At 52.7% G+C, this 22,919-nt stretch overlaps 10 protein-coding genes and 1 non-coding gene across 11 annotated transcripts; 5 read left to right on the top strand and 6 right to left on the bottom strand.

The window, feature by feature from the left end:
* Positions 1–74: 74 nt before the first annotated feature.
* On the bottom strand, positions 75–1,174 carry P153DRAFT_377869 (uncharacterized protein; the record flags this gene model as incomplete). Its single annotated transcript, XM_033669763.1, has 4 exons — positions 75–268; positions 323–361; positions 415–1,006; positions 1,076–1,174. The coding sequence occupies 4 exons, from the start codon at positions 1,172–1,174 to the stop codon at positions 75–77; spliced, it is 924 nt and encodes a 307-aa protein (XP_033521341.1).
* A 2,223-nt stretch (positions 1,175–3,397) lies between these two features.
* On the top strand, positions 3,398–5,671 carry P153DRAFT_368966 (uncharacterized protein). Its single transcript, XM_033668654.1, has 3 exons — positions 3,398–3,659; positions 3,797–3,922; positions 3,985–5,671. Exons 1-3 carry the CDS (start codon positions 3,505–3,507, stop codon positions 5,426–5,428), a joined length of 1,725 nt encoding a protein of 574 aa, XP_033521340.1. The 5' UTR covers positions 3,398–3,504; the 3' UTR covers positions 5,429–5,671.
* Positions 5,672–5,903: 232 nt separating this feature from the next.
* On the top strand, positions 5,904–5,976 carry P153DRAFT_t94. The gene has a single exon. It is a non-coding gene; the product is annotated as a tRNA-Lys (tRNA).
* A 35-nt stretch (positions 5,977–6,011) lies between these two features.
* On the bottom strand, positions 6,012–8,332 carry P153DRAFT_321822 (cytochrome P450). The gene is made up of 3 exons (XM_033665158.1): positions 7,897–8,332; positions 7,107–7,844; positions 6,012–7,037 (listed from the first exon to the last, which is right to left on the bottom strand). Exons 1-3 carry the CDS (start codon positions 8,130–8,132, stop codon positions 6,332–6,334), a joined length of 1,680 nt encoding a protein of 559 aa, XP_033521339.1. The 5' UTR covers positions 8,133–8,332; the 3' UTR covers positions 6,012–6,331.
* Positions 8,333–8,882: 550 nt separating this feature from the next.
* P153DRAFT_73722 (uncharacterized protein) lies at positions 8,883–9,875 on the bottom strand. Its single transcript, XM_033673373.1, has 3 exons — positions 9,409–9,875; positions 9,200–9,358; positions 8,883–9,146 (listed from the first exon to the last, which is right to left on the bottom strand). Exons 1-2 carry the CDS (start codon positions 9,776–9,778, stop codon positions 9,240–9,242), a joined length of 489 nt encoding a protein of 162 aa, XP_033521338.1. The 5' UTR covers positions 9,779–9,875; the 3' UTR covers positions 8,883–9,146; positions 9,200–9,239.
* Positions 9,876–9,973: 98 nt separating this feature from the next.
* P153DRAFT_388263 (uncharacterized protein) lies at positions 9,974–10,273 on the bottom strand (the record flags this gene model as incomplete). Its single annotated transcript, XM_033670738.1, has 1 exon — positions 9,974–10,273. The coding sequence occupies one exon, from the start codon at positions 10,271–10,273 to the stop codon at positions 9,974–9,976; it is 300 nt and encodes a 99-aa protein (XP_033521337.1).
* Positions 10,274–11,007: 734 nt separating this feature from the next.
* P153DRAFT_73703 (ssDNA binding protein-like protein Ssb3) lies at positions 11,008–12,114 on the top strand. Its single transcript, XM_033673372.1, has 3 exons — positions 11,008–11,245; positions 11,501–11,603; positions 11,719–12,114. Exons 1-3 carry the CDS (start codon positions 11,096–11,098, stop codon positions 11,787–11,789), a joined length of 324 nt encoding a protein of 107 aa, XP_033521336.1. The 5' UTR covers positions 11,008–11,095; the 3' UTR covers positions 11,790–12,114.
* P153DRAFT_433429 (uncharacterized protein) lies at positions 11,741–15,253 on the bottom strand. Its single transcript, XM_033673021.1, has 2 exons — positions 12,803–15,253; positions 11,741–12,729 (listed from the first exon to the last, which is right to left on the bottom strand). Exons 1-2 carry the CDS (start codon positions 15,170–15,172, stop codon positions 12,106–12,108), a joined length of 2,994 nt encoding a protein of 997 aa, XP_033521335.1. The 5' UTR covers positions 15,173–15,253; the 3' UTR covers positions 11,741–12,105.
* Positions 15,254–15,421: 168 nt separating this feature from the next.
* Positions 15,422–18,141, top strand: P153DRAFT_321812 (uncharacterized protein). The gene is made up of 3 exons (XM_033665157.1): positions 15,422–15,462; positions 15,513–15,686; positions 15,742–18,141. Exons 1-3 carry the CDS (start codon positions 15,445–15,447, stop codon positions 18,061–18,063), a joined length of 2,514 nt encoding a protein of 837 aa, XP_033521334.1. The 5' UTR covers positions 15,422–15,444; the 3' UTR covers positions 18,064–18,141.
* Positions 18,142–18,690: 549 nt separating this feature from the next.
* On the bottom strand, positions 18,691–20,714 carry P153DRAFT_368961 (uncharacterized protein). Its single transcript, XM_033668653.1, has 3 exons — positions 20,525–20,714; positions 19,868–20,475; positions 18,691–19,811 (listed from the first exon to the last, which is right to left on the bottom strand). Exons 1-3 carry the CDS (start codon positions 20,682–20,684, stop codon positions 18,843–18,845), a joined length of 1,737 nt encoding a protein of 578 aa, XP_033521333.1. The 5' UTR covers positions 20,685–20,714; the 3' UTR covers positions 18,691–18,842.
* Positions 20,715–21,613: 899 nt separating this feature from the next.
* Positions 21,614–22,799, top strand: P153DRAFT_345676 (uncharacterized protein; the record flags this gene model as incomplete). The annotated part of the gene is made up of 2 exons (XM_033666094.1): positions 21,614–22,358; positions 22,411–22,799. 2 exons carry the CDS (start codon positions 21,614–21,616, stop codon positions 22,797–22,799), a joined length of 1,134 nt encoding a protein of 377 aa, XP_033521332.1.
* Positions 22,800–22,919: the final 120 nt, after the last annotated feature.

The following is a 22,919-nucleotide window of genomic DNA, read 5'->3' as shown; positions in this document are numbered from 1 at the left end:
GAAGACAAGCGAACATAATTGAAGTCCAAGCGACGGAACCGGTTGCCATCCGTAGAGTAAGTATAAGACGACCTTCAAGGCACCAAAGCCCAGTTCTGTAAGAACCAGTCTCGAAAAGCGACTGGCCGAATGTCTGGGAAGCATGTGTTGAGGTATGCCGGCGAAGCAAAGTCGTAACGCCCTTCTGCTGTGGCACCAAGTGTAGCAAGGCGCCGCTGCGTAGGTACATCTCCTGCCATCTGGGCCATATGAATTTGGTACTGAAGAGCTGTAGAGTTTGGTCAGCGCTGGAGTTTGAGATAACAGCGGCTGGAAAACGGACTGGCAGGATTTTCCCATACAATATTGTTCCACTGTCGCCCTTGTGAGATGTTAGCTGCAACAATGAATTATGTGGAAGAGGAATTAGGTTACCTCTGCAAACCTTGATGGTCTCTACGAGTGCGTGAACCGTCGTCCTCTCACCGTTCATCGACATCTCTGGAGCCCAGCTCGGCATCTCTAAAGATCTGACCACAAAGCGTGCCACATCGTGTGCGGACGTCAAGCACAGACACGCGTTATTCTGAGCAGCGTCGTACGCTGGTGCTTCAGCGATCATATTGCGCGGGTCAGCAATGTAGTCTCCTTCTCTTCCATAACCTGTGTTGACACCAATGCCACATGATAACATCCCGTTTACAGCAAAGCGTTCATAAAGTATGCCGCAGACAAAAACGGTGGACTGGATATACGCTCGGTAATGTTGCAATAGAGCCAAAGCAGCACTTTTGCCACGATCCAACACATTGTTTTGTCCTCGCAGCACTGGCTGACCTTCAAATTCAGCGGGGGCGAATCGACGCACCCGACATTGTACAGCTGCCTCGATGAGCCGAAGTTGCGAGTTGCCAGTCACTGTGGAGATGACAGTATCAATACCCATCAGTGCGTGCTGAAGAGAAGACGGGTTCTTGTAGTCGACGACTTGACATTGATATCCTCGAGATATGAGACTTGCTCGATGCTTTTGAGTGTCAGTGTCACTGTGGTGTGTATGTTGTAGGTTTAAAGGAACTGTGGAACGATCACTTACGCTTCTTGATAGTATGACAAGTTGATGACTGGTAGAATCGTGGATTCTCTTTGCTATGAGCAACGCCAGACCGCAAGTACCTACTATTGCGACACGCATGTTGGACATATCCTGAAGCCACGAAGGTTGGAAGAGAATACTCTGGATGAGCAAAGGCTTCAAATTGCTAGGATGCCGTGTAAAGGGGCTCGACTATGGACTGAAGCCTCATCATGGACTTGCTTTTCTGGCCGCATGCATGCTGATGACTCACCGGACTGGTGATGGGAGGCAGTGATCGAGCCAGATGTCTTGGTAAACTTGGTATGAGTAATTCCGACACTAATTAGTACTTAGTTGATGATTATGAAAGTGTTCTAGTGCATGCTTCTGGGAGACGGTTACCATCTCACCAATAGAACAACGATGAAGCAGACCAGAACCGTTGCTAGTGAAGTTACATCGGAGCGAGCTGCATTATCGGACTAGCACAGACGTACGGTGAATATATCGACTACCGTCTACCCAGGGGTGGTCGCGAGTAAGCGAAGTTGGGAAGGACCTGGTGGGCACTATCAGCGGCTAGTATACAGTTGCCTGGTTTCAACGCCTGTTACATGGTTTCAATCGTCTTCAGAACCATCCAAACTCCAGACCCGATCCGCTGCACACTAAAAAATATAGGCACTTCGTGATTCCAAGTCTGGTGCGGGCTTGGAAGGCGGTAAGAATGACCACAATGTGCTGTTAGTCGTGACGAGTTATATCAAAATCCAACAGTGGGACTGCATGTAAGTCTATGAAAGAGATTACATGTCGATGAGTGATAACCAATCGTGATCTAGAAATCCTTCACCTAATGTTCAAAGGTTGCCTATCATGGCACCTGGATCCAGTCACCGGCCAACAAGCAGATGGGGCCAAGGGTTTGTCCTTATCGGCGGCCTCTTGACAAGCTCTCGAACGGCCTGTCCGGAGAGCGTACGCAGATTTCTGCACTGTAGGGTAGCTAAGACATAGGCTGACCTGACCAAGAGAATCCCTCTTAGATCAACAAACCTAAGCTTTGGCCACAAGAATATGGTTCGGGAGCGGTCGAGACGCCTGTTTGACTGGCCTGACAGGGCAATCCGATACGTGAACCTAGGGTTCATGTGCAAGGGATTCCGTGAGTAGTGAGATGAGGAGACGGGAAATGACAAGAAAGACGAATGATATCATAACCGGTGACGCTGTTAGGGTAATGCTAGACGCGTCCGCCGATGCCTCAAGCACAATATCTTAATCTCGCGTATGTCCGAACGGTTGTGGAACCCATGAGAGCAGCGTATAAGCGTGGTGAGTAAGTGGAGCGTTAGTCAAGTTCACCATTTTCTCTTCATAGGTTGTTGTTCCAAGCGAATAACTTTGAGACGCAACTCGCATACGGTAGGCGGTGTGGAAGAGTGCTCCAGGCAGAAAACGTGGCGAATCTAGGATGAGTGGCGTACCACATGATCATGGCAGCTTCGGAAAACCCAGCTCTTGAAAACCCCAGTCTTAGCCTCTGAAGATCATGCTCACCGGTAAGGATGGGGACTTGCAACAGACTAACAGACATTTACGTATAAGCTCAAGTGGCGTATGCAGGTCAGATGCTAATGATGACAAGAGAAGTGTATGTGTAGGAAAATGTAGTCGCAGGCAACCTTCAGCCTAAGTGCCAAGAGCTTCGGGTCCTCGTAGTCGTGGGGGTTCACTTACCGTTGATGCCTGTCCATCATCAGTGTCGGCAATAGATCTTGATCTTACGGTTGACGAGAGAACATAGTTCTGAGAGATATCACAGCTGCGGAAGGAGCGGGTTGGATGACTTTAGCAAGGTCACGTGCAAACGCGTCCATCATTTGACAATATGAACTCGCCTGTACGTTTGCTTACTTTCAGCCGATTAATATTTCGATCGAGTATTTCTCTACATCGTTCTTCGGCGGAAGTAGTAAGAACGCTCGGACGCGTAGTCTGCGACGCGTATCTTGCGACGCGTGGGTCGGGATGCGCTGCCGTTCATGCTGGTATCCGAGGTCGCGCTCGCGTTGGTCGTGCATCGCGTTAAGAAGCACTCGATGGATCTTCTTTCCGACATCTTGATACCTGCATGCATCTTGAGCGCAATAACCAGTGGTGTATTGCAATAATCACAATTGAAGTTCTACAAAAAGTACAGCGATTGTTCTGAGGCTTTCCGCTCAAGGTCGAACGTGCACAGACCATGGTTCCAGCGGGAAAGTGCGAGTGGATCCATATGCGAGACATACTAACCGCGGGCGCGTCCACGATTTGGACGCGCTTCCACACCTGCCACCATATTGTTTCCTATATCTTTTCTCTATCGTCGTCCACTGCCAATTAGTCCTGCATACCACGCGCGTGCCAGTTCATCCAATTCACAGTTGTGTCGATCACTCAAGATGGCCAGCTCCTCGCCTTTGCCATCCGCGTCTCCAATTGGCAGGCGCGATGCTGACTACGCCTTCCTCGTACATTCGCAAAGAACCGTCGCGAACCAGATGTCTCCCGACGTCGATAACAAACCTCTTGCTAGGCAAAGACGACGCAGAACAAGGTGCGTGTTTTCACTTATTCCTACAGTACTTTCATTCCGTCTATGATGTTCGCGACGCGTTGATGGTGGGACGTGCCGTGGCTTTACTCCGGCACAGCCCCGCGCGTAGCTGCATGCATGCTGACTTCAACATGCAGCAAGGAAGACGAAGATGTTCTGAAAGCAGAGTACCTGATCAACTCCAAACCCGACAAAGCAGCACGCCTCGACATCGTGAAAAAAGTCGCGCTTGGCGAGAAAGAAGTCCAAATTTGGTTCCAAAAGTACGTGCCCGACAGTATCCGTGCTGGTCACGAGTGTGCGCGACGACTGACCCCTCTCTTAGTAAACGACAGAACGACCGCCGCCGCTCCCGACCGCTCGAGCCTTCCTCGTCCGCTTCGCTGATGTCATCATCTTCCATCATGTCTGACCCGCTCACCGAAGACGAGACGAGTGTGCGCGAAGTCGAGAACGCGCCGGAGCAGCAGGAGCCGGAAGCAGACCGGACGTCTGATAGCCTAGGGCGGACAGCAACACCTGAAGCAACTCCAGACGAGACGGCGCAAGAGGCGCGCGATGAGGATAAACGCGAAACCGTCCACCACGAATCCCAGACAACAAGCGAGTCTGCAGCTGAACCGCCTGCCTCCACAGTCGAACTGCCTAGCGATTCCCCGCCTGCAGATACGGCGCCACCCGACATCAGCAACTCCCAGCAAACCGCATCCACCCAGGGCGCCTCGCAACCACGGACGTCATGGATTTCGAATCGCCGCAGCGCGTCCTTCGTCCGTTACAGCGAAGACTATGCGTCGGAGATCATCACCTTCCCCAACGCTCCCTCGAAACCTGCCGAGTCGCCCGAGGTACCGCAGTCAGCCACATGTCCGTTGAAGCGCGCACACTCCTTTGTGCGAATATCTACCAATGAAGATGGCACAGCACGCGTGGTAACAGACCTCGACAAGACACCCTCGCCCCCACACGCGAAGGCGAACGCCGCCACTTTCTCCCGCGCCGCTGCGGGGTTGCGAAGGACTTACAGTGCCGCTGGACTGAACGACCGGCTGGCAGCTGCTGCTCGTGGGGAGCCAAGTCCGAAGATGCCCAGGGTATCGCCAAACATCGGTAGAAGCAGGGACTCGCGCACATGGGAGTTCTGGTGCGATCCCGAGAGTCGATACAACACAAGTTTAACAGCACGCGCAGAGCAAGAGGAAAGTGGGAGTGCAGCGGACGCAATTGGACTGCTACGCGCAAATCGGAAAATACTAGCCCAGAACCAAGCACGCCAGAACACGCCACTCAAGTCTCGACACCGTTCGAATGAGGTGCTAGGAAGTCCGAGAGTCAAGAAGTCGCGCGGTTCCGTGCAACGCGCATCCACCTTCGATAGCCGCGTTCCAAGCAAGAGCAAACAGAAGGGCGGCGATGAGACTGAGTCGGATGATATGCTGCAGACAGAATCAGACAAAGAGAACTGGGAGCCCGACATGCCGAAATCAGCGCGTCGACAGCGTCATGTCGTCACACCTTCAGCTTCTCAACGAGCACGGCAAATCCTGGGCGAGAACACAGACGTCATGTCGCAGACCTCGAGTCTGGGCGCCATGCTTGCGCGAGAGAAGGGCGCAGGCAGTAACGAATCTAGCGATCCTGAGCAGGACGACGAACTAAGATCTTTCATGCGTGGCGGCCCTATGAGCGGACGGACAAGCTTGAGTTCGGCTGAGGAGGCAGGGTGCGTGGAAGGCTTGCTAAAGTTGAGCCAGGGCCAGTGGAAGTAATCGCACGAGTCAAGACTGTGGAGAAAGGTCTACATGTGATCATGGCGTGTAGGATTGTGTTTGGCCTGTATGTTTGCAGGCATGTTTCGCTTCTTAGTGTCTTCCAGCGGGTGGGGTTTAGTGTTCTAGAAGGTTTAGGTGGGGGAACGCTTTACGATAGGTACCGGTATCAGTGCTTGGGTGTCTCCGTGTTGGGGCAGCTAGGTATCATTCAAATGTACGAAGTCACGTCTAGTCAACCACACTGTTCCCTCCAATGATGTACATGTGCATACGAGGTAGGTGTATGTCAGCCAAACTTCAACCAAGTTTCAACCAAACGTTAACCAAGTGTCGACAGGTAAAAGACAGGCCTCGTTGGCCCTTAAGCAGGTTGCTGTCATCATCATCGCGATAGTATCCCCGCCCACTCAAGTTTTCTGTGGTGTCATAACCCCTGATCGTGTACATCCGTCCATCAACAAGCAACAACAAAGCCCGGCTGGCACAATCGGTAGCGCGTGAGACTCTTAATCTCAAGGTTGTGGGTTCGAGCCCCACGTCAGGCTTTCTCTTTTGCTTGCTTGTATTTTTGCTGTGGTGATGGTGGTGGTGGTGATGTGGGCGTGTGGAGAATCGGGAGTGGAATTTTTTCCATGTCTGGTCTGTGCGCGCCGTCTTTTTTTCGCACGCTAGTCACCTCACACATACTATGTAACATCAAGCATAGAGTAGATCGGGGTGCGAGTAGGTTTGAGCCATTGAAGAGGTGTTGGATGATGGGAAAAAATACCAGGACGGGTCGATGTGCTGAGGTTTATCTTGAACTCTTTCTACACGTATAGTTCTTGTGTATTATTGTTAGACGATCGTAAAAGTATATACATAGACTTTGGAGAGTCTTTGGTGTTTCTCTTAGACTATCTAAACCTTCTGGCTCGGTTTGCGTTTTCGTATCTGGATAGCAATCTTGCCAAGAGGTTTCATAACCCCGTACGCAGTCTCAAGAATCGGAGGCATTAATTCGGCAACCTCATCAGGGTCACAAAGCCGTGCCTCAAACTCGGTGAACAGCACGGCTAAGGTAGCTGCTTGCATCGCTTGGACAAATGCTTGACCTGGAGAGAAGTGATCACCGCCCTCAAAAGTGGTATGCAACGTCTCGAGACCGTCCATATCGAACCGTCCAATTTCGACCTGCTCCTTCCTCTCCCTCACTCTTCTGTGCTTACTTCCAACTTTATCCGGTATGAGGAACCGTTCTGCCCAGAATTCTTCCAACGGCCTCTCGACAGTCCGGGGCCGTGTTTTCGCCCACAATTTGGTGTTCATGGAGATATCGTGGGAGAGAAGCAATACTGACAGGCCTTTGGGGAGTGTCCATTGATCGTCGAGCTGGAAGTTGTCAACTTCACTGGTACGGACCGTACTGCTTGCCACGCGAAGTCGTCCAATCTCGGCGTGAATAGATCGAAAGAGCGGCATGTCCGTGATTGTGGCAATGTCGTAGGTTGCGATTTGTGGTGGACTATATTTGAGGATATCGGCAGTAAGGTGATTAGCTAGGTGTGGCCGCCGCAGAATCTCAATGATCATCCACAATGTGGAGGGGACCAAATTGGATAGAGATCTAAAGACACGCGTCAGCTTCTACAACTTCTTTCTCGCCTGTCTTCGGTGTGGTCTGGAATATACATACCCGTGCATGATTGCCAAGATCTCCGAGGTTCGCGCCCTCATATCTAGACTTGCCTTCGCAAACACATCGTCTCGTTCTTGGATGAATTTGGAGCCCTTCTGCTCATCCCATACAGGATCATCATCACCAAACCTCGCAAAGTCAGTTCCGCTATGATTAGTCTTTAGCCATTTCTCGATGCCGCGGTGCAATCGGTCACGGGCATCGTGTGCGGCAGGCATCACGAAGCGCGGCAACCCCCGGGTAAAATTTTCGATACCTGTGTCGAATTCCCAGTAGTCTCGCACGACGCTTGGGTACTGCTTAAGCAGTGCCGATCCGAAGAGTGTCTCTAATATGCAGCGAGTGATTGTCTGCTGGAAGAATGACCAAAAGTCTTCAACCATGGTCCAGAACTCCGTTTGAAACATCTTGTCGTTGAGGTTTGAAGAGAGGGTTGAGGTGTATAGATCAGCGACAGGTATAAGCGATACACCTGTCAAGTGCTTTCGAGGCAAAGTCAGATGTGTATACTCTAGAGCTTCCCTCTGTTTCTCGGTTACGCCTTTGTCTGAGTACATTTTCAGAGCTGTTTTTGGTGAGCCAAACACTTTGCTATATGTTCGGACGGTGAAAGCAGTAGAAGTTAGTTGCTTTGGAGATCTGAGTATCTTCTGGATGTGATTCGGGTCTCGTAGTACAAGGATAGAATGTGATCCTGCTTTGACTACAAAAGGCGCAAAACTACCAAACTCCTTACTGCAGGACATCAGTATTTGGCTAAAACGAATGGACATATATTATTGCTTACATGAGCATCCCAAAATACTTCTGAGGTCCTACAGATACCAGACTGATGGTGTGATAGACTCCTGGGATCCAATATGGGATTGTTGGTGGCCGTTTCCCCAATGCTTTACTATTCGCTTTACGGACGAATTTCGACATGGAAACATAATAAGTCAGAAATGGCAGGGTGATGAGAAGCAAGATTGTAAGAGGGACAGCCTGTCTCTGCAGGAACCCCAGCAGTGAACTGAATATCATGATGTGGTTGAGTAAGAACAATCGGTAGCTAAGCAAGCTTGTTGGGATGCCATCCGAAGGTCTCTAATCAGAATGATGGGCTCAGCTTGGGAAATTGGCAGGAGCCTCAGGAAGGGCTCGGTACCAGATGATGGTGTTGACTGCGTTCACTTCAAAGTAGACTTCTAGGTGCGAAAAATATGATACACAAATGATTGGTAAGTCTCCGAGCTGAGGCGAGAGCATCAGGGGCGTTATTTTCGAAATGATCCAGACACGCGATCACGCTAGCGGTAAATCTTCGGCCCTAACTTCTCTATGTCCACTTCTTTTCGGTATCATCACGTCACGCTACAACCTGGAAACTGGTTTACCAGTCTCGCTCATTACTAATCTTGCAGGTTAGACGGCAAAGTGAGAACGAAAATAATAACGTCGTGTCGCGTAGGATTACATCAATCTACTAGCTGGAACAGCTAGAGATTGATCTTTTGCTGTTTCACACGTCGGCACTGGAATATATAGATAACTCAATGACATAGGTAGTTGAATCTACCGAGACAATATCTCAACATGCCCTTCACTTCCAGGTGGACACGTATGTGAATGGCAAATGCAGACAATAGCACAAATTATATGTCCGTTTCAGGGAAATAGCTTTTCAGAACAGGTCTTCGGCTTGTGTACCCAGCTCACCTCGTGTAGCAGCCGACAGATCTAAAATACTGCGTTAAAGTCCTGGTCGTTTTCCACTGCGGTACATCCTAGATCGGTACCGCGTGTCTAGCCACAAGCCCACCATCGTGCAAGACCAGACGAACTGGAAGATGGACACCATGAAGAGGAAGATGTAGGAGAAGCCCCATTGGTAGGTCTCACTGGGCTTGCACGACCACGGGCGAGGAGGTATGCGCGATCATAAATCACGCCTTGGCGGCCACTGTCCTTGATTGTGTAGTGACTATGGTCGAGCTTGGAGTCGTCTTTGACCGGCACATTATGGCTGAGCAGACTGCTTATTATGTTCAATAAAGACTTGGGTACCATTAGTATGTCTCAGATAGTACTTGTCACGAAGTCTTGCTTACAGCTTGGTATGGTGAGTTTGACGACCTTGCCTTCAAACTTCTATTCAGAACGGAATTCCGATACAGATGTACCAGTGTAATGATCCCATGTCGTGAGGTCACCGTAATTTGTGTTGTTGTCAACCAGTCTATTGGTCTCTGCAATTAGTCGCATGGTATCTGAAAAGCATCCGTCAGTCAAGCCTTCCCAGGCAATCTAGAATACGTACACTCCCTAATCGCTCTCATCAACTCCAAGTCATCCTCGACTACGACAAGAGGGTTCGCGAAACCAATTCTCGAAGCATCGTTGATAATGTATTCGGCTTTCACCACCTTCCACAGTTCAATGAGGTTGTTGTCGTAGTCTTCGATATACGGTTCATACGTTGTGATATAACCAGCCATCAATGTCGGAAACGAAAGGACGTATAAAGTCGAGAGAAACATGGAAAATATAGCCAGCCAACGAAAGAAGCGCTTCCACGACGACTTGCCATAAGTCAACAACTCCTTCCCAAGCACACCCAGGATGCTCATTGTTGTTGTTTCAAAAGCAATCGCCGCATACATCTTGTACGACGTCAAATGCAGTTCCATGTGGTAAACGAGCCATTCATTGAATATGCGATAATTGACCTAGGCGAGCAGAACCTGTCCACCTCTTCCAACGATCAGATCCCATGCGACGTCGATGACTTCAACTTGCGTGAAAGTCATTGATCCGAAGCTCAAGTTAGGTGTGACGAAATATATCGAGTCCATTATCTCCCACGTTGCGTGCATCTGCTCTTTCTAGCAACCAATGGTATAGTATTCGCGCCCGCCAATGTAGTTTTGCAATGCTGCTTCTGCTGCAGCTGAGAGAACAATAATTGGGGCTAAGGCGAGCGGTGATGTTGAGATTACCAGAAACGTCTTCCATGGAAAATTCGACCATTTCTCGCGAAACGTTGGCTCGGGATCGTTCTTTGCTTCATAGTGGGAATCGTGCGATCCACGTTCCGCAGGTCCCAGGTTGAACATCTCAGCGCGTGCTGCTGGCTCGTCCTTGGGGTACTGACGGGAGGTGAAATAAGATGCGCGTGGTTTCATCGCTAGGACGCAGAAGTGTGTGACACGTCGCAAGATGAAAATGAGGTTGGGGAAGTTCTGTAAGTGAGATGGAGTGCAAGGCGAGTGCTTGATATCATCTTCTGCTGCGCCTTTAGACCTCTAACGTTGACCTTACTGCTGAACATGCAGGAATGATCGACCACAAAAGTGATCGACCACTTCTATAGCACGTTGATTGGAATGTATCTGTCTCAAGAGATATGCGGGGCGTTACCTACGCCAACTGAAGGTTTGGCATCTATGAATAGTGTGTCGCTCATGTCCCTGTTGGTGAAAAATGACATCGAGTACAACCGACTCCACAGTCTGAGCATAAGCAAAGTTCCAGAGTGTAGGCAAGGAAGGAACGACAACGAGATTGAATCAAATTTCTCCGCCCGATCAGTCCCACAAAATCTGCATCTCCTACTCTCCAGTGATGGAGTGGGGGTTACAGAAGTGACAGCACACAACGAACGCAACCTACATCTCCCATCGCGATACGCAAGGTCATCGAAGACATAGACAAAAACGGACAGATAGTAGAGCCAGAACTAGCAGGCGTAATATACCAGCAGTCCACAACAAGACAACAGCACGGCCGAAAAAGACAGAGAGAGAGAAAGAGAGACAAAGCACGCACAGCGTTGGAAACGATGCAAGCCCCCCCATCACGTGCCCTCGCACCACGCTAACCCACCCTCGCCCCTCCCCACGCGCCTCAACGCGTCAAACTCCCTTCCTTCCTAACAACCCACCACGCCCACCAACAATTTCCTCATCTCAGGCTAAATACTCACCCCTCCAACACTTTGATCGAAAATGGACCACCCACAAACCCCACGCGTCCTGGCTACCCACCTCGCAAACTTCCAACACCGCATCGTCCGCGTCCTGGGAACAGTCGTCCAGCTGCGCGGCGAAACAGCAGTCATCGATGCCGGGGGGCAGATTGACGTGATACTGAACCGGGTAAGCTGTGGTCACGTTACGTCGTGTTGTTCTACGTTGCGCTATGTTTTCGTCTTTTATGTCTATTTCCATGTTCGTTGTTTGCGATTCCCGTTGAGCAAGTTTCTGTGTTTCCGTCCCTATGTTTTTATTCTCTACGCATTTGCGTGTTCAATCGAGGACTCCAAACTATCAAAAGAGTGCACGGCAAGGAACGGCATAGCATCGGTGACTAAATACATGTTGCAATCTATTCACTAACGACATGCTAAGCAGGACGCCCACCTGGCGCTCAACCACGCGGTAGAAATCATCGGCAAGGTGGACGGGAACCTGCATGTCAAAGTACAAGCCGCAACAGATTTCGGCACGAATATTGGTACGTTTCTCCCATCCTACTTGCCCCGTCTTTCTACTCCATGCGTCTCCGCCTTTTTCTTTCTCCGCTCGCTCGCTCCTTTTGCTTCTTCTCTATGCCGAGCTAACGTGGGCAGATTTTACCGCTGCAAACGCCGTCGTGGACGCTACGCATCGCCACAAGGAGATTTTCTACGACGGGGAATGAGCTTGACTGTTGTGCGTGGAGGAGAAGATTTGGGGATGAAGAATGACGTGAGGGCGTCATGTCGACGCCAGGCAGGTCACGACACGACTATCAATGCATGAGAGCGGATAGATAATCTCGACATCACATGTGTGACATGCATACACAGTGCAGCAGTCTGTGAAAACGAACCAGCAATTGATATGCACATGCGTTTACGTTATGAAATCTACATGAGCGTCCATCCACGCTCACGAACTCTCAACGTTCCGCAATCCCAAACCGGTATACAACGCCTCTCCAAAAACGCCCGCTAACCCACACACACAACAAAACCTCACAACTTGCTCCTCACAGCCTCAAGCCTAAACTTGACATCCTTCAACTGCTTCGTACTGGGCGTCCACTCCTCAAACATGCCCAACAGCTCCTCAACCTCCTTCCCCAGCGCCTTCTTGACAAACTCTTCTTCGAGCAAGCCGCGCATCGCCCAGGGGAGGAAGAACGGGTTCTGATTGACGCCCGCAGCAGGGCTCTCATAGTCTTTCACACGCAGCTGATACATATCCGCCTTATCTTTCTGCGTCGTCTGCGACAGCGACTGGGATTTATCAGCGCCGACGACGGGGGCGCGCAGGCGGTGTGACGGGGCGGGCGTGGACGACGAGGAAGTAGCGTCGCGCGTGTGTACAGGGAGGGAAGTAGTTTCTAGTGCGTGTTGGACGGCGAGCTGGTAGACTTTTGCGTCTTCGTAGACGCGCGAGTGGCCCTCGCCGCCGTAGAGGGAGCCTGCGAGGGCGGGGGAGAGTTCGCGGATCAGGCCGTGGTCGGGGAGGCCGAGGTTGCGCAGTTTGAGCGTGAAGCCGACGAGGTGGGTGAGGAAGTCTGGGGCGTGGATGCGGCCGTCGACGAAGACGGCGCGGTAGATGTATGGGTGGGAGAGGGTGGAGAAGGTCGAGGACTGTTTTTCGTGGGTGTTTGGTTAGCAAGGGGGGTGTCATGAGGTGGGATTGGAGATGGAGATGGGGGCTTACCTCTAGTGATACGAGTTGGTCGTCGATACTCCCCACGTACATGATCCTCACGCCGTAGCGTAGCACCTCGTTCAGCGCGGCGAGATACATCTGACTGACTACACTCTTTGGGTTGGAGAACTCAAACAGCTCGGCGGCTGTTGCGCCAAAGTACTTTGTTCTGTATTCGATAAAGGGGCCCATGTTCACGCCTGCCATGGCGCAGATGCCAATGCGACTCGAGCTCACACAGCCGAACTGTATCAGCTTGGCAACCAGCATCATCGCGACCGGCACACCCTGGGAGTGGCATGCAACGAGGATGAAGTCGGCGGCTTTGATGTGATCAATCCAGTTGAGCAGGAGCTTCCACAGGGTGTTGACTCGCTCAGCGATAAACCCCTCACCTTCCAGAGCAATTTGCTCGATCTCGGGGGTGTACCCCCGTGCCTCCGTCCAGTCTTTGATAGCGGTAGCTGCAGAGTTGGCGAAGCGTATGGAAGTGCCCTTGGGCTGTCCGATGACTTTCTGGAAGATAGGAGCGGGGAAGTAGCCATGAATACCAATGGCGACGGCCTTTTTGATTCGTGGTGGTGCTGGATTGATGTGTAGATGTGGTGTAGCGGGCTCGCCCCCGAGAAAGTATTGACGTACTTGCTTCCAGAAGCTGGGCTGCTGCACCAACTGGTACGTGGTCTTGAACTCTGGAAATAAGAGGTTTGGCGGCTCTTGCTTGGTCTTTGTGGACTGTTTCGGCGCGGGCTGGGTTCCCGGGGCAGTTTCTAATGGTGCAGGCTCTCGTACGGGTGAGGTGCTTGTAGGTGTTACGGTATTGCTAGAGCTGGGGGTATCTGCTGGTGGGTCTTTTGATACGCTTTTCGTCTTCGGCCGCCCTCGTAGGGATCTGAGCGACCTTGTGGTTATGGAGTCGCGCTTTGATTGTTGTAGTGACTCCTGGGGAGCATCGCCTTTCTGGGGAGCATCGTCTTTCTGGGGAACGTCGTCTTTCTGAGGAGCATCGTCTTTGGGCTGTTCTTGCTCGTTGAACTGAGCCGCCTCCGGATGGGATTGTGAAGGCGTGTCGAAGACGGCCACCTCGCCCACATGCTTCTGCGCCGCACCATCGGTTGGTTTTTGGTTGTCTTCTGGCTTGCCCCTGTACCAGAATGCCCAGCCAGAGGGTTTTGCTGAGCCTTTTGAGGTAGGTTGAGCATCTTGGGCAATCGTCTCTGCGGGGGCGGGGGTGTCTGTCTGTTGTGGGGGTTGTGCGTCTTGGGCTGGTTCGGGCACTGGTTCGGGTGCTGACTTGGGTGCAGGTCTGGGCGGTAGTTCTGGCAACACTTCTGGCGATGCTTCTGGCACTTGGTCTGGCTGCGACGTTGGGGCTTCTTCGACTGGCGGAGGAGGATTGGGTTGGGCATTCTGCGCCTTGCTCCACGACCAGAACCACGACGAAGGCCTTGTCGGAGCTTTCCCGTTGGCAGCTGGTGCGTCTTTCATCACCGCGTCTCCGTCCTGGTCTTGCTCTTCGTTCTGTGCTGGTCCAGGCGGTGCATCCTTCATTTCGCCGTCTGGACGTGTCTCGCTCACCATCGTCGCAGTGCTGTTCTCAAGGACTCTGGCGGTGGCTGTGCTGTTTTCGAGGGCGCTGGCTGTCGTAGTGCTGGTCTCAAGGCCTTTGACTGACGCATCCGGCTCCTCAGAGGGCGTCGGTTCGGGCAACAGCGTGCTCTGGGCCGCGTCCATGGTCCCCTGTACCTCACCTCGAGCCTTGGTCCCCTCCTTGTAGCCATCCGGCCTTGACCACCAGCTCTTCCACCCCCATGCGTCGCCCGTCTGTGTTGCTTGCGTCTTGAGCGGCTCGGGTGGCAGGGGAGGCTCGTCGATGTCTGGCGTTGGCGCGTCTGCCACGTCGGTCGCCGGTTCTGCTGGCTTCGCGGTGGGTGTGTCGTCCACCAGGCCGTCCGAGGAGACGTGGAGCTTGGTCATGGACGCAGGCAGCACGACACTCTTGCTCGACTTGCGCTTGGTGAGGAAGCGGGCGGGCGAGTCGTCCCGTGCTTTCTTAGGCTGTTCGCCGGGCAGCTCGGCCGTGGCTCCTCCGCTCACACCGACGCCAATGCTCTCTTTGGCTGTGGTGACAGTGGGAGGCGCCTTCCTCCGCCAGCTGCCTGCTCCGCCGAGCCACTTCTTGCCTGGGGCGATGGGTGTTGTGGGCGTGGTAGGCGTTGCGGCCCCACTCGAAGGCGCCGTCGACGCTGCCAACGACTGCCTCGAGGGCGCATCGTGCAGCGTCACACTCCCGGCCGGCGTGTCTGGCGTCGCGCCGGAGCCATCAGCGCTGCCGGGCGCAACATCAGGGTTTGGCTTCGACTTCTTGCGTGGATTCATGCCGGCGGGCGCGTGGGCAAAGTCGGGGTGGTGGAGGAGTGTCCAGAGACCCCGTCTGCCAGCAAAAGGAGGACATGTGAGGAGGATGCACGCGCACGTAGGCCGCCTTCCTCCCGTCCTTGTTGGCCATGACGCACGCAGCTGGCTTCCCGTGTGCCGCTAGCGTGTTATGCGTGTCCACGCTACCCACTTTCTGCCACCGCCCGGTCAGAAAAGTATCGGCGCAAAGTTCGAACCTGCCCGCCGCCTCACCACCACGCCGAACCGCAGCCATGGCGATCCAGAAGAAGGTGCGCACTCAGATCCACCGACTTGCCGATACAAGACTAACATCCTGCAGCATGGAAAAGGTCGTCTCGACAAATGGTACAAGCTCGCCAAGGAAAAGGGCTACCGTGCCCGTGCCGCCTTCAAGCTGATCCAGCTGAACAAAAAATACAACTTCCTGGAGAAGAGCAAGGTCCTGATCGATCTCTGCGCTGCGCCGGGATCATGGTGTCAAGTCGCCTCAGAGGTACACACACAACCACCAATTGGCGCAAGCACCCATATTCACCACTACTTTCTAGGTCATGCCCGCGCAGTCCCTCATCGTCGGTGTCGATCTCGCCCCAATCAAGCCCATCCCGCGATGCATCACCTTCCAGAGCGACATCACCACCGACAAGTGCCGCGCGACGCTGCGCCAGCACCTCAAGCACTTGAAGGCCGATGCAGTCCTCCACGACGGTGCGCCCAACGTCGGTACCGCCTGGGTGCAGGACGCCTTCACCCAGGCTGAGCTGGTGCTGCAGTCCATGAAGCTGGCGACGGAGTTTCTGGCCGAGGGTGGAACCTTTGTCACCAAGATCTTCCGCTCCAAGGACTACAACTCGCTCCTCTGGGTCTTCAACCAGCTGTTCACAAAGGTCGAGGCCACGAAGCCGCCCTCGAGTCGAAACGTCTCCGCCGAAATCTTCGTCGTCTGCCGTGGCTACAAGGCCCCCAAGAACCTCGACCCCAAGTTCCTCGACGCCCGCAGCGTCTTCGCCGAACTCCCCGACGCCATCCCCAACAACGAGGCCAAGGTCTTCAACCCCGAGAAGAAGAAGCGCAAGCGTGACGGTTACGAGGAGGGCGATTGGACCCAGTTCAAAGAAGTGCCCGTGTCGGAATTCATCCAAACCACCGATCCTATCGCCATGCTGGGCAGCCTGAATAAGCTCAGCTTCGAACAGAAGCCCAACGGAGACATTGCCATCTCGACCATCGACAAGCTGCCGGAAACAACAAAGGAAGTCAGAGACTGCTGCGCCGATCTCAAGGTCTTGGGCCGGGCTGACTTCAAGCGCCTTCTCCGCTGGCGTCTGAAGGTGCGGGACATCTTTGGCTTCTCGACCAAGAAGAAGGAGGACGAGGCTAAAGAAGCAAAAGAAAAGGAGGTGGAAGAAGGGGAAGAGGTGGCGAGAATCGAGTCCATGGATGAGGAGATGAAGCTACAGGAAGAGCTAGAGAAACTCAAGGACAAGGACTCGAAAACCAAGAGGAAGCAGCGCCGCATCGAAAACGAACGGAAACAAAAGGAAATCACACGGCTGCAGATGAACATGACGACACCCTTTGAAATCGGTCTGGAGCAAGCTGGTCCACAAGGCGAAGACTCCATGTTCGCTCTCAAGGCTGTCGACAAGGCGGGCGCGCTCTCTCGCATCGCCAGGGGCAAGATGGCAACGATTGTCGAGCGCGAAAAGGACGAGTCGAGCGAGGAGGAGATGTTCACCGATGACGAGGAAGATCATCTCGAGCGAGATCTCGATGCCATGTACGGCGAGTATGTCGAACAGAGGTCAATCAGAGACGCCAAATACCGCGCCAAGCGAGCCAGGGGAGAGGATGCGGATGGGGAGTGGAACGGCTTTTCCGAGAACGAAAGAGAAGAGAGCGACCACGAAGAACTCGTACAAGACCAAGAGAGCGATAGCAGTGACGACGAGGAGGGACCCAAGGCGTTGATCACAGACCTCGACAACGAAGACGGCTCCAGCAAAGGCCTCACAAAGCGAGCAGCGCGGTTCTTCGACCAAGACATTTTCAAGGGCATCGACGGACTGGACGAAATGGAAGAAGACGAGGACAGCGGCATTGACGTCGAAGAGGACGTCGAAATGGCGGACGCAGACGAGAAAGTAACCATCGCACTGCACCCCAAGAAAACACCCACAAACACCAAGAAGCCATCGCCCCCCCAGCAACCCCCCGCCGACGACTCCTCAGACGACGAAGACAAGATCGAAGAAGTCAAGCGCGACGAAACCCAATGGGAGCACGACGACATCCCCATGAAAAACGGCAAGCCCGACATCGACATCATAACCGCCGAAGCCATGACGCTCGCGCACCAAATGGCCACGGGCCAGAAGACCAAACACGACCTCCTCGACGACTCGTTCAACCGCTACTCCCTCCGCGACGTCGACGGCCTGCCCGACTGGTTCCTCGACGACGAAAACAAGCACTCGCAGCTCCAGCGGCCCGTCACCGCCGCGGGCGCAGCCGCCATCAAGGAGAAGCTCCGCGCCCTCAACGCCCGCCCCATCAAGAAGGTGCGCGAGGCGCAGGCCCGCAAGAAATTCAAGGCCGCCCAGCGCCTGGAGAAACTCAAGAAGAAGAGCGCTATGCTCGCTGATGAGGAGGGCATGACGGAGAAGGAGAAGGCGCAGAGTATTTCCCGCTTGATGAGCCGCGCGAGCAAGAAGAAGCCCAAGCAGAAGGTTAGCGTTATTGTTGCGAGGGGCGGCAATAAGGGGATCAAGACGAGGCCGAAGGGGACAAAGGGTAAATATAAGATGGTTGATGCGAGGTTGAAGAAGGATGTTAGGGGTGAGAAGAGGGCGGCGAAGAAGAGGAAGTGAAGTAGTCGTGGTGGTGGTGGTGGGAGTAGGAGTAGTCTATGATTTAAAAAGGTTCTGCGCATTGGAACATGATGATGTTGATTTGTGTCAACTTTCTTGCCGTGGATTTCTCCATTCAAACTACCACCCCTTCCCTTCCCTTTCTCCCCTCCAAACACCACCCCCCAAATCCCAAAAATGAAATGCCAAAAAAATCTCCCCCGGGAAGGCTCGAACTTCCAGCCTCCAGATTTGCCGGTATCTTGCGAACTTAACAGTCTGACGCGCTAGCCAATTCTACAGACTCTTTGTTAGTGAGGTGCACTATGCCATACCAGGCGAGTGGGTGAAACTTACGCGCCACAGGGGATGTGATTGTGCTGACTGGACCAACTGGGTTGGCACGTGATTTGATGGTCGCTCAGGATTTTGGTGGGATATAGAGAGCAGGATTGGGGGTTGTGGGGCGCGGATAGATTGGGAAGGTCGACGCGGGGAGTGGGCGAGATATGGGTATGTGTGTGTGGATGGGTGGGTCTTGCTCGCTTACGACGTCTTTTTTTATCAACGGGTGAAGCACCACCAGTAATATCACATTATAGTCAAGTACTCAGTGCATGTGGATCTGCAATGCTGATATCAGATCAAAGCCTGTATGCAGACAGGATACCTCGCTTGCTATGCTATGCTATGCTATGAAACAGTTTGTTCTCCCAGATCGTGTAAAAACATGCGCGCCGTGAGCCACGTCGAAAAACGTCCGAAATCTTCACACCTGCCGACAGCTACCCCAGTCCAGCCTAACTTGTACTGTGGCGTGTCCGCTTGCTCTTCGCAGCTTTGCCCGTACCTGCCGAAGCAGCCTTAGTCTTGATCTTGAACTCATCACTGTTCAAGTCAAGCTCGCCTCGAAGAATGGTGTTGGTGAGTAGGTCCTTGTTGTAGCAAACCACGCCCTCACCCATCAGTGCCTCCGCCTCCTTGTCATGTTCATCTGTCCCGAGCACGATGAGCTGCTCACCCTTGCCAATCTTCTTTGTGACTTTTGCACCCACGGACTTGCATACTTGTTCGAGCTCGGCAAAAGCAGGGTGTGTGCTTCTGAGACTAGGGGTGAAGTAGACGGTGTAACCTTTAAAAGTGGATTGCGGTTTGCACCAGACTTTGCCGAGCTCAAAGTTCCCTTCCCGCTCTTGTTCGGGGACCAGGGGTTGGTAATCGGACAGCGCGAGGAAATGGGTGGCTCTTGCGGACTCAAGCAGCCATTTGTCGGTTACGATGGGGATACCAAGAGCAAGTGACTGGAGGAGCTTCATTGTTTTGTTGAGTGCCCCGTCTTTCACACACAGAATGTTGTAGTTGTGTTTTCCCTTGATGGAATCAACAAAGGTGCCCCCGTTCTTCTTGAGAAATTTCACTGCTGTACTGGTCTCTGTGAGAGCTGAGTTACTGAACGCCACTCGTGGGTCGGGACCATCATATGGCTCGGAATTTGGACTTGTACGTGAGCGTTGCGAACTTCTCTGTGACCTTGGCGGAGTCGCTTCTGGAACGTCCGATAATCGCTTCTTACCCTTCGTTGCAGGTGTAGCCTTGTGTGACATATCCACGTCAATACTACTCAGTCGGCTATCTTGGGTATCGTGGTCACTAGAAGGCGCATTCTTTGCACGCTTGCTAGCTCGGACTGGTATATCTTCTTCCAACTCACGCTCACTAACCATAGGGCTGTGGCGCTTTTTGGTTGTAGCTGGGCTCTTCGCCTGAACCTGGGTATAAGACTTAGATCTTTGACGCAAATTTTAGGATGTGTTTTCTGGAATACCTCATCTGAAATGGCATCTATGTTCGTCACATCTGCCTCACCACTCTCCGACTGTCCAGAGCGGGCGGTTGAAAAGGATTCAACGTTAGGCTCTTCAGCCAAGGGTGGCGTGTTCTCCACAGCTTCGCTATGGCCTTTCTCTATTTCAGGAGCTGGTGAGTATTCGGTTTGACCGCTGATGCGAGCTGCCGTTGGGGTCTCCTGCACGATGATAGAGGTTTGATGAGAAAGATTGGGTGTAGACCTCGATATGGCGGGGAGAGTCTTGTTAAGATCCTCCTCTTCGTCATCTGTGACTTCTTCAGAAGCCTCGGCGACAACGGTCCAGGCCTTGTTAGGAATCGCAGTCTCTGTCACCACAGCTGAAGAGTCGACAAGTACCTCGGATAGGTCCCAATTGCAAGTGAGACTACTTTTAGACTTGGAAGGCGTGAAAATGTCTCCATGGCGCAGGAAAATAGCTTCTGAGTGGCCATCGGCGCGTGGTTTCAATTCATATTTCTGGATGCGTGGGTCAACCGCTGCAGAAACAGCCAGGCCATTTTGGCCAGGTAAGATGTTGAACGTATCATCAGTAGCTTCGAGCTTCACGCCCCAAGGCCCGACAGCTGCATCGGTTAACAGAGTGCAATATGGCGATCTTGAGTGCAAACACACCGATTCGGCCAAGCTCTGTTTGCACCACCCTTGGGTCCTTTTCAAGCACAACTTCTGCGTAAGCAGAATCCAAAGATAGCACGATGTATGCGGTAGCGTTGTTCGGGAGCGGCGATGTTTTCGATCCCGTGGCCTCTGACACAAGCAACGTCCAGCCCATCTTTTCGAGGTGAATTGACGCGCGCTGTGGCGAACGAACGGGTTGCTACAAACGCGAAATCAGATGACGCGCATGAATGTCAGGGTTCAACGCGACGTTAGCGCTACGCTAGTACAGTTGCGACTTCCCCAAGCCACCCTTCACTCTCACGAGTATTTCCGCCTTGAATCTCAACCGTCCATATCCAATGTCATTGGTGCAATGTTCATGAGTGAATCTAACTTATTCGTGTCCTGTGGCGATATGTTCGCGGGTTGTGCATCGTTTCGCGTTTGCGCAAACGTAGGTCTCAAAGCCTTGACACCAGCCGGTAGAAGAACAATAGTAAGGAAAACCACACTACAAACGCGATGATTAGAAATGGATCCTTAGGCGAGCCTCGATAGTATTCTCGAGCGTCTCTACAACTCGTTGCAAGACATGAGAAGGTTACTTACGACAGGTATTGGTTGCGCTTCACTCTTTGCAGGTTCCGTTCCCGAATCCAAAAGTGAAGGTGTTAAGAACAATAGCAAGAGCTTCGGGTGTCTGAGGTGAAGAGGTTCACTCGAGTGTTGTGAGTACAATCCCAGTGTTGCGGTGCGACTGCTATTATCAACCCGCACCTCGCTCTACGCTTCAACAACCACTAGACCCGCTATTGTACTCTAGATATTATGTGCCAGTGTCCTCGGTGTTGATATCTTCTGTCTGCGTGGGCTACCTGTATACTCCATTCCTTCTTCAGCTCGTCATTTCTTCCTTCCTTCTTTCCAACCACCCACAAGTCTCGCCTTCCTAGAAGACGTCTGCCTTGGCGATTAGCGTTCATCTTCTTATCTTCACCAACATCCAATTCCACTATCAGCGTGCTACTCCTCCGCTGCACGGTAAACTTGGCTATCTTTCTCCCACGACACCGAACAGTATCAAACGCAATGGATAGCACCATGCCACCATCTTTCGATGCCTGGGAGCAGCAGATCACCTTACTCCACCAAGACGGGTCCAACTTCACCGTCACCATGACTGATTTTGAGTTTTATCGTCTCTATGGCATCCGAAGGGCTATCAACGTCGGATCCCAGATTGGGGCATCCATCATCCTCCTGTTGGTCCTGCTTCTCCTGACGAGGTCCGAGAAGCGCAAGTCTTGGATTTTCGTCATGAACGCTCTCTGTCTCGTCACCAACGCCGTCCGCTGCATCTTGTCGTGCACCTTTCTGACCGGCAACTTCTGGCATCCTTATGCTCAAGCTTCTGGGGACTGGAGTCGCATCACTTCATCGGACCTCGCTACTACAGTCGCTACCAACACGATGACCTTGATCGTCACTATCTTGGTTATGGTATCGCTCAGTTTGCAGGTCTGGGTTGTGTGCATTACCACCATACCTGTCTATCGCTACTTCATCATGGGCATCACCACACTCGTAGCACTGATCGCAGTCGGGTTCAAGTTCGCCGTCATCATAATAAGCAACGAACAGACGCTGAAGTGGAACGACATGTTACCCTATCAAGATCTCATCTCGACATCGTATATCATGCAAGCCGTCGCCATCTGGCTCTTCAGTTGCGTTTTCACATGGAAGCTGGGACACGCCATCATCCAGAGGCGAAAGCTCAAGATGCCTCAATTTGGCCCAATGCAAATTGTCTTCATCATGGGTTGTCAGACTATGATCATCCCAGGTAAGCTTCCACTGTATTCCATCTTCACAAGGACTTCACTAATCCAGCCTAGGCATCTTCTCAACACTCGAGTTCCACCGTCAAGTCCCCGAGCTCGGCCAGCAAGTCCTCACAATCGTCTGCATCTTCCTCCCTCTCTCTGCCATTTGGGCCGGCGTCGTCAACGAGTCCAATGTCGCCTACCGCGGGCCAGACTCGAATCAACGGCTGCTGCATAATCAGTTCTACGGACCTGCCTCAACGTCTTCAATGACGAGCGGAGCAACCGCGTGCGAGAAGAACCGTCAGCTGAGTATCGGCACATACAGAAAGAGTGGCGTTGAGACGGACAGTGTGGCAGCGTCACTCTCTCCGCGACAGAAGAGTCTGTTGGGGGATGACCGAATCCACGTCAATCGCAAGTTCAGCGTGCACAGTGACAGTGCTGAAGACCAGGCTTGATAGTGTTAGTCGATCTTGCGCCAGCAAGTTGATACAGTGGGCGGACTATACCTCGTCGCCATTTACGCCACACGCGCTCCAAGTACGGATGAATCTGTGAAGGTGGAGTAAGGATGAGGT

Source organism: Dothidotthia symphoricarpi (genome assembly GCF_010015815.1).
Source record: "Dothidotthia symphoricarpi CBS 119687 unplaced genomic scaffold P153scaffold_16, whole genome shotgun sequence".
NCBI lineage: Eukaryota > Fungi > Ascomycota > Dothideomycetes > Pleosporales > Dothidotthiaceae > Dothidotthia > Dothidotthia symphoricarpi.
This window is presented reverse-complemented; position numbering and strand designations above follow the sequence as displayed.